The 9,527-nt window shown below is 34.7% G+C and overlaps 1 protein-coding gene across 2 annotated transcripts; it reads right to left on the reverse strand.

Annotated features, from left to right (window-relative positions):
- Positions 1–216: 216 nt before the first annotated feature.
- LOC105337861 (clathrin heavy chain linker domain-containing protein 1) lies at positions 217–9,435 on the reverse strand. 2 transcript variants are annotated; one of them, XM_011442780.4, is made up of 11 exons: positions 9,360–9,435; positions 7,783–7,965; positions 7,340–7,527; positions 6,947–7,092; positions 6,518–6,850; positions 5,854–6,099; positions 4,316–4,327; positions 1,543–1,717; positions 1,044–1,229; positions 684–883; positions 217–602 (listed from the first exon to the last, which is right to left on the reverse strand). In XM_011442780.4, the coding sequence occupies exons 1-11, from the start codon at positions 9,360–9,362 to the stop codon at positions 385–387; spliced, it is 1,890 nt and encodes a 629-aa protein (XP_011441082.3). In that variant the 5' UTR covers positions 9,363–9,435; the 3' UTR covers positions 217–384. The 2 variants fall into 2 exon arrangements, with proteins under 2 accessions (XP_011441082.3, XP_011441083.3); XM_011442781.4 differs by lacking the exon at positions 4,316–4,327.
- Positions 9,436–9,527: the final 92 nt, after the last annotated feature.

Consider the following 9,527-nt stretch of genomic DNA (forward strand, 5'->3'; position numbering starts at 1 on the left):
TAATGAAAAATGGTAGTATGTAATAGGAAATACTTGCGATTTGTTCATAGTTTACAGCTTATTATCTTGCTCATACTTTCGTGTTAATATATTTTCGCTATCTGAAAATGTTCACTCAGGGTGCATTGTTCTTCATTAAACAACTTGGAAAAAACAGTTTGTCGTTTTTTAGCACATGTGGAGTTTGATCAAAGCATAGATAGAATAAAGTTTGAGTACATTGTTTCAAATATAAAATTTATTCTCTAAACAAATATACACAGCCAACATTGAAATACACGGATTGCTCTTCAGTCTTATATCTCCGTTGATCACAAGATCCCGTCCTTCACTCTGGAAGCAACGCACCAGTATTATTCACCACTAGGTGGCAGCACCATGCACTCATCCCTGGGTGGCAGCACTGTCTGGTCTGTCGTCTGCTAGACTCTTATAGAGGACAGTTTTCATGGCAGACATGACAGTGATGGTGGAGAGGACATTGGTAGCCGTCTCCTCGTAGCCCTGGTCCTGTAGAATCTTCACCAGGCTGTCCCACTCATCTGTACTCGTCTCCATGTCATCCAACACAGCATCGTGGAACAGACTCGTATTTGGGTCATCTGTGAATATCAAATTAACTTTTAAAATGTTGTTTTTTTAATATAAACATTTTTCTTCAATCACACAAAACTTTTTCTCACCGTCTGCCGTTCTGTTTTGTAGTTCCTGAATGAACGGTAGAACCAGATCAAAGCTGTTGTTCTCTAGCACAGTCAGTATGACCACTCCCACAGGAAGCGGTCTGGATCCTTGGTCGTCTGCTGCCACCAGGGCATGCATCAGTTGTAGAGAGGGACACATTCTCAGCACCTCCACATACATCTCCTTTGTGAACGGGGACCTACAACCAAACACAATGACAATGAATCAAAGACCATGTTTTACAATATTTTAGTTTATTATACGAAGATCAATACGTCTTATTTATGTTCTTTGTATAAAATGTACCATCAACAGGGACAGAAACGTTTGTATATCTTAGTAGTTATACACAGTCTTACTTGTGTTTGGCGTACTCGATTCCAGCGTGTACCCTGCCCTGCTTGAGGAGACAGATGATGGCTTGGTGGTGGAGGTGGAGCTTGGTGTAGACGTTCTGGGCCAGCGCCTGGCAGCCACACTTACAGGGCACCTTACAGCCACAGTGTCCGCTGATCAGGTCACCGATCTGTCTACTCAGCATCAGTCTGTCAAAAAAACAGAAACAACACTCAACGGCTGAAGGGAACAAACCCAGAACTACTGCAGTAAAAATCACCTTTAACCGTTTTACGTTGACTTCTTTTACTATAATTCATTTTAATGTTTTAAAAATACTTTTATCATTGAAAAATTTTGGCCAACAGCGTAGTGGACGTGTTTTACAACCGGCAGTATGTTTACAATATTCAGACACATTTCTTTTACAGTGTTTTGGATTTCGGTGTTTTCTGATTACCTGTGTATTCACTTTATAGACTTATTTTTACATTGTCTTGGTCATAGTAATTTTCTGATTACCTGTCCTGAGATATCCAGTGAGACAGTAGATCCAGTCGGTTTTCGTTTAAGGCACACTCCACACACTCAGTGGACAGCTCGCCGGCCGGCTTACACCCAACGGCGCCTACAGAGGCCATGATGGCATCACAGAACGCCAACAGAGGGGATCGATGACTCAGCCTCACCTTCACATCTACAAGAACACAGACACAATCAACAGATCAAAAAGAAACTCTACTTATCGTAAAACTAAATAAACGTGCAATTTTTTCCTGTTGGTGAAAAATAGATTTATTTATTTGATGCAATTTCTAAACCAATGATTTTACGAGTACTATCAAATATATATTTTTTATTAACTCAACCGCAAAGTTAAGTTCAGTTACACGGTATCTTGCAAATTAAAGTCAACAATTCTTTGAACAAAATTGCTATTGATTCACTGAAAAAGAATCTTCTCTGGGAAACTATTGATTACCGGTCCAATATTGAAGAAATTCAGGTAGTGATTTTGCCTTTGATAATAGAATTTCACAAAAATGAGCATAGACGAATTTGTTGTCAGATAATCCTTAATAGGAAACAAGAGTATTTAAAATACATTCAATAAATGTATTTTTAAACTTTCATTTTATTTTGACTTAGTAAATCCATGTACTGATGAGCACATCTACTGATAATTCAATACCTTGGTACTTTTGATATACTTTTGAAATTATAGTTCTGTTCTTAAAATAATGCTAATATTAATTGATAACGATATTAAGGTAATTGTGGAAAAAGAAAAAAAAAACCAAAATGGAAGAATAATTCGTAAATATGGACATAACTCAACGTAATCGTGCATACATATAAGGTGAGGTTTAGTATTCAAATAAATCGAGATAAAAACATCATTCCTTGATTTATATAAATTATCATGGCGAATTTCTTCTCTGAAAATAACTGTAGAAGATTGACAGGTAAGCAATGCCTTTTCGTATTTAACAATAAGTAAGGATTTCCCCTTTGAGGGATGGAGAATACAGATATATCTGGTTCTAAATGGCAGGCTTGTTAGATACATTTTAAAAGGGTTCCCAATCGTAAGAATTCTAAAAACATATAACTGTCCAATAGGTTCCAAAAGGAAGATTACTATAAATAGGAAACTTTAATACGTGTTAGCTGTCTCTTACACGTTGTCGGTGTTTAACAAACCTTACGTTTGGAACTTGTGAATATTGGGTATCGTCATGTATTTATAGATGCATGACGGGTAATATTAAACGAGTACAGTGCAGTACCATTTGGTAGGGTTGTGCTTGTTTTTAACTTTTAGGTCCCATTTGTAAGAGTGTAAGATACAGATAACTGTGTAAAATATGTTTCCTATAGAAGGGCTGTAATATTCATATGATATGAATACGTTTACGTAATAGTTTGAGGAGGTGGAGTTATCATAGATATCTGTAAGAAACAGAGAGCAATGTAGTAGGTCAGTTTCCAAGTGCTAGAACTGCATGGACATCTCGGTAAAAATATCAATATAGATTTAGAAACTCTACCGTTTTAAACCAATCATTTTCATTTATATAAATACATGTAGTTCTAGCACTTGGAAACTGACCATCTACTACAATGCTGTCTGTTTCTTACATCCCGTCAAACAGGAACTAGTTACGATTTAACAACCCTACCTTTCGGAACCCTGATTTTGGTAACATGTTAAGAAGTCTAAAGATACATATAACAACCCAACCATTAGGGACAAAATAGACACCATGATCCGTTTTTAACAAACCATCTTTGGGGAACCTAGACAGTTATGTTTATTCAAAATCCCCATGATTGTGAAACGATATGGAACCGTATCTAACAAGCCGACCATTAGGACCAGAAAGGTTAAGATATCTTTACTTGACATATCCCTCATCGTCGGATACCCACGGGTGATCGCGCCTTTTACTTATCATGATAAGTAAAAGACGCGATCACCCATGGGTATCCGACGATGCATATCCCTATCCTAAGAAACTTGTTAGGTGCAAAAATATGCATCCTACAAGCCATAAAGTGGGAATCATTAAGAAACGAATGTGTTTGCAACCAACATTTTTTAACCTATTAGGTGCATGTCTAGCAGTGTAGCTACAACTTGGTAACCAGTAAAGTACTGTAATACGTAAACAAAAACCACATAATTTGATGCATGTTGGATACGGTAATACAGTGTATGTCTCTCTAACATCACTTGCATTTAAAAAACCCATTCAAAATAATATTCAAAAATGGGTTTCAGTTCATAGGGTTGTTAGAAACAAATAACCTCCCCTAACAGGTTCTCAGTGGTAGGGTGTTCGATTCATATTACGTGCTTAATGGGATTCTTACTGTTGTGTTGTTAGCCAGCAATGTATACCCAGTAGTTTACAATGTTAAGGTTATCAGAATACTGTACAGTAAGACATAAAATGTGCCTCACAAGTTCCTTATTGTTGGATTCTCTTATACAGGCATTTATTATACCCGGTTCATTTCAGGCCCCCAATGGCATTGCTGTCTAATGTATATAACTCTTCCTAACTACCGTAACATTTCAATATCTTTATAGTTCAAAGCCATCCATGGCATGGTGACATACATTTAAGCATCCTATATTTTGAATTGGAGTTACTTTATTGAAATAACCTTACCTTTTTAAGGTAGTAAAGACAAATCCGTAACAAAGTAAAGTGGCTAGGTTAACTTGTGCATTAAAACACAGGTCGACACAAGTTGAGAGGATTAAACAACGTGGGTGAAAACCTACCTTCATTCTCGGCTGAAAACAATAAAACGGGAAGAACATTGACGTAGCTCTTACGCATAAATAATCCATTATTGTCTGCAGCTAGGAATCAATACTGCAAGAAGGTGCATTTTATCCATGCAATCAAATAAAATGGCTGATCAAGCAGGGTAGTTGTCACCTAGCACAGTTTTGAGGTCTTGCATAATAACATAATCTCATGTTTCAATATTCTATTGTTTGCATTTAAAGGGCACTCAGTGTTTAAAACCTGCAGATAACGATCAGGAAGATACATTGACTCAGACTGTAAAAGATTGATATAAAAAAATCAACAGTAAAAAAATGTGTAGCTCCAATTTAAAGTAAGTTATTAAATGATCTGACTAAAATACATGTGTATAATTGAATATTAGAAGGAAATAATCCCGTACTTGAGCTTTTAAGCTTTGTTAAAAATCTCTTCCCTAAGAGTGAAACTTAAGATATCGATTACAATGATTTTAAAAATGCTTTTCTAATTGTATTTGCCTAAACTATTTCCGCAGACAATTTGTGAATTAACCCCAATATCTTATACATCTAAATATATTAAAATGTAATACCTTGATTCTGAGCTTATGTGTTATTCAATGTTTTATTTAAAACACTGTATATTATCAAAATATATCAACTTTGAGTTTTTTAAGACCTGATACTGAGCGACTTGTACCGACACTGTTGATAGAGGGATTCTATTCATCAAGCACCCAGAGCTACGAAGTTCCAAATAATAAATATATAAAACTTCTTAACTCATTATGGAATATATTTTCATTTACTTTAGAATATCATTGAGTTATTGTTGCTTTCATTAAATTTAAAAAAACAATTCATATGCACAATGATGCAATTCCAGAGAACACATATTGAATTGTCATTTTCATGAATTCAATTAGAAGTGCAATAATTGAATTGGTTCATGCAACAAATAAATATTCTCATGAATTCATTTGGAAGGGAGGATTTATTTAAAAAAGAATTTATAGTCTTATCAAATTCAATTTGTGAATACAACAAATACCGATCATGGTATCTTTCCGAGTTCTAAATCGAAGTCATCTTGAACCATTTGAAGAAATGACTAGTGCAGTTGATAGGTAATTATCTGACTGATGCTCTATACAGAAAAAATCTTTTCATGTAAAATTATAAGGATACATGAACATAGTATGATGTATGTCTTATTACTGCATAGAGAACATTTCATTCCTAAAAGGAAGAGATATGAAATGGTTTTTGAGATGAAACTTTACAAACTATTGAAACTTGCCTTTTATCAAATACTCAGATAAAATGGACTCTACCACTACTTAAGTTAGATGCAATTTAAGCATTGATGTCAAGTATTGGTACCAGTATACCCGTAAGTACTTCAACTTGACCTTCCAGTACATGAATTAAAATATTTTATTGTAAAACACATTAAAAAGCATAAACCAATGAGATGTGATAATATGTATGCATGTTGTTGTAAACTGCTACAGATATAGCTAGATATTGTGTGTGGTTTTACTGACCTCTGAACTTAGCCAGGGTGGCCGAGGTTCTGAGGATCCCTTTTGGACTGTTGGCGGCATGAATGGCGGCCTCCTCATACTTCCCGTCCTCGAACAACTCATTGAACTTCTCAATGTACTCCAGCATCATCTCCGCCTCCTTCTCCTTATTTGGGTCATCATCTTCAAACGAGGTTGTAGCGACCGCACTAGGGGAGCCATCTCTCTTCTCTCCCTCACCCTGATTCTGTTCTTGTCCAGCTGCATCTGTGTTAAATGATTAAAATTTTAATGAAATTAATGCATATACAAGCTGATTAATTTGCTGAATTTTGAATTGCAAACATGTTTCCTTTTATGAATCTGCCGAAGAGCAAAATTGTTCATTTTTGTGTGACTATTTTATAGCTGGTCAAGGGGTCATATATGATGTCACAATGATTATTGCACAAGCTTATGGTTTGACTACTGCAATATTATGAATATAAAACCAATTATATGTTAGAATTCCAAATATTTTGACTTTTATGAAATAAATAACAGTGTAAAAATGTTCACAAAGATATAAACTTGGTTGGTAGTTGATAAAATCTTCTGAGAAGCCCTTTGAGCTTTACAGATCTTAATCATGTCTCCAACCAACAGCAATCATTAATTGATATTTATTTCATTATTGAACACACACCTTTTTCCTGAACTTGCAGTCCAGTGGCCTGAGCAATGGCAAACGTCACAGCATCTCCAACTGTCTGATGAGGCGGCTTGAAGCGGTTGTAAGCCTGTGCAGCCTCTACAGCTATCTTTAATCTGTACCGCTTGGCTCTGTAGATCAAGCCCTGTCTTAACAACTGGTCTCTGGTATTGACCTTGGTATCTAATTTATTTTTAAAATCCACTTTCTGACTTTTTGGAACATATCTAGTTCTAAAACTAATGTTTAAATCTTTCAACTGTCTGTCTAAGATATCCAAATTTTTGTACAGTAAATTCAGATCTGTAGCTTCCTCCAATGATAATCCTGCAAAATAAATATCAATGAGTCAATTACAATATAAAATATTCTTCAGACACCAAAAGGTTGAATAAAAGACTTAATTTCTGTAGAAGACACTACCTGGTATGAGTCGCCTGTCTTTCTTCAGCTCTCTCTTTGGGGGCTCAGCCACCTCTCTCTCCAGTTCCTCCCTTCGCTGTCGCTTGGATCGGAGGTCCTGTAGCTGCTGCTGAAGCTTATCATTGTCTTTTTCAATAATGGAAATCCTAAAACAATATCAAATCAAAGATTTGTATACCTTTGTCTCTGGATACACCCAATAAACAAATTAATATTTTCATCAGATTAATCTTCATGCAAATTTCATATTAGAATAAGAGACAAGAAAACACCAAGTGAAGTAGAAAGTACCTCCAGGAATATAAAATATCTGAGCTCTTTTCTCTTGAATACAACTTATTACTGGTACAAGGTTTTTTCAAATCACAATGTTAATATAGTACATAAATATACCTCTCTTCTAGTTCATCTGCCCTCTTTTTGTAATTTCTGATGGTAGAGGGTTCAGATGCCATTGCTTTGAGTTTGCCATTTAGATAATCTGCCTCTCTTTGCCCTTTTCTGATTGAATCAATGGTGAATTCATACTCCTTCTTGATGGCGGTCAGCAGTGGTTTGTATGCTGTCACATATTCAATTATCTGCAAAGGTACTAAGTCTCTTTAATAATAAAGTTATTTATACTTTTGAATAAATGGAATCATTGTTTAAGATCTATCGAAACAGTCTTCTGCATTACGGAAACAAATCCTTGTAAAAGTTTTACATTTCTAAATGTATATACCATTATGTTGATCTGCATTAGAACAAAGAATGACAGCATACAGGTAAATGCTCCGTGTTTCATCTTAGAGTGTTACCTTACTATTGAATACTTTTTGCCCATTTACTCTTACCTTGTTGAATGCATTCCTGTATATAATGTATCTCTGTTCTGCCTCCTCACTGTTTACTTTTCTAATTTCATCTTCAATGTAATCATTCAGATCAAGAAGGAAGACTCGATCAGATTCATTGGTGATGATTGGAGGGATTTTTGGGTAACCCCCAGGTGTCGATGCTCGACTTGAAGTTTGACTCTATTCAAATAAAATTAGTTTTTACAAATTCTCATCAATAATTGCATATTCTATGACATATGTTTGTGTGTGTACACAACATACATGTATCTAGTCTGTGGACAATGTTTGCAGTAATATATGCTTTTAGTGTGATAGATAGAAGACATTTTTTGTTACTTAAGCAGTTCTGCCAAACATTTGATTTTGCAGGCAAATCATGTAAGAAGAAACTGCATTTCTTCTTAAAATCAATTATGACTGCTATATCCTGTGCAATGATATAATTATATTACATTAACTTAATTGGAGCGAGATAACTTGTAGTGACTGCTGGTGGTTGACATAGAGTGTCTGCTAGCACCACAAGCTCTATGTCAGAAGAATCATATTCTGAGAATAGTGAAGGGAAAAAGTGCAAGCTTAATCTATCATGGGTTGAAAGGCTTTGGGTGAATTATTTGGGGGAGAGGCAAAGTTGAGTGTTTTAGACTCCTTTAAATGGGGCTATATATTGCAATATAATTCAAAAATTTTAATATATCATATAGGATTGTTTTACTTACAATTCCATTCTTGTAAAAAATAAACATAACCTTGTTGATAATTTCACAGAAATCTTATTATAGTCTGTTCCAAGATTATTATTTATGTCGCACTTTTTCTTAAATTGTTCCATATTCACAAATGCTTCTCAGTTCAAACGATGTTCAATTAATATTATTAAAAAAATCCTAAGATTTCATATTTGAAATGCCCATGTGCACTCTAGCTTGTCAGATTTCAGCTAGTACATGGCTAAAAATAAAAAGTCGATGGGAATTTTCCATTGCAAAGTAGATGAAGGTACCTGGATGATAATGTTGAAAAATTGTGCGAGGTATTCTGAGTGACTTCCGAAAGGAGAAAAGATGTAAACATTCCTAATTTCGTTTCTGTGAATTTTTGTAGGTGAAAAACGAACAGTGTCAATGAAGATATCTAGGAAAATTTCCTTTTTGTTGAATTCACTTTTTTCACACATATGTGTATTTTTATTAAAAATCGTCCAAATGCGCAACAGGAATAGCTTGGGACATACTATAATAAAAATTCAAAGTTTGTTTCTTATGGATGACAGTGAGTCTCAGATTTTTTTTTTATTTCTTGGGGTCCTTGTCACATTTATCAACTCCATCAAGATCGACACAAGCTTGATGCTATATTTTATCTTTAAATAAAATATCAAATATATGCCTATGGTAGACATACACGGATTACTTACCTTTCCTTGTTTACAAACAACAGCTACAGTAAATAATCTTTGATCTTAAATGTGATTAAAGAATTCGAAGTCCTAAAATTGTTATTTTAACAAATGAACGTTTCTCATGGAATATGCAACATGATAATTCAACGCAAAAGGACATACGTACCATTTTAGTTATTATGCTCAACCCGATGTACGACCACCATTTTTAAACAAGTGGTAGGCAGGACGTGACGTAATTTTTTGAATTCAGTTTTGTAAAATATATAATTTCGGATATAATTGGAAAATTATAACATGTCCATTATCCATTATTTATCAATTTCCAACAGAG

The sequence above is a fragment of the Magallana gigas genome, chromosome 6 (assembly GCF_963853765.1).
Source record: "Magallana gigas chromosome 6, xbMagGiga1.1, whole genome shotgun sequence".
NCBI lineage: Eukaryota > Metazoa > Mollusca > Bivalvia > Ostreida > Ostreidae > Magallana > Magallana gigas.

Bases quoted from the DNA above. Each gene is read 5' to 3' on its own strand.
- LOC105337861 (XM_011442780.4), bottom strand. The intron at 7,528-7,782 runs GTAAGAGTAAAT...GTACCTTTGCAG, and splicing joins ACAGGAATGCATTCAACAAG to ATAATTGAATATGTGACAGC. The intron at 7,093-7,339 runs GTATATTTATGT...ATATTGTTTTAG, and splicing joins GCAGATGAACTAGAAGAGAG to GATTTCCATTATTGAAAAAG.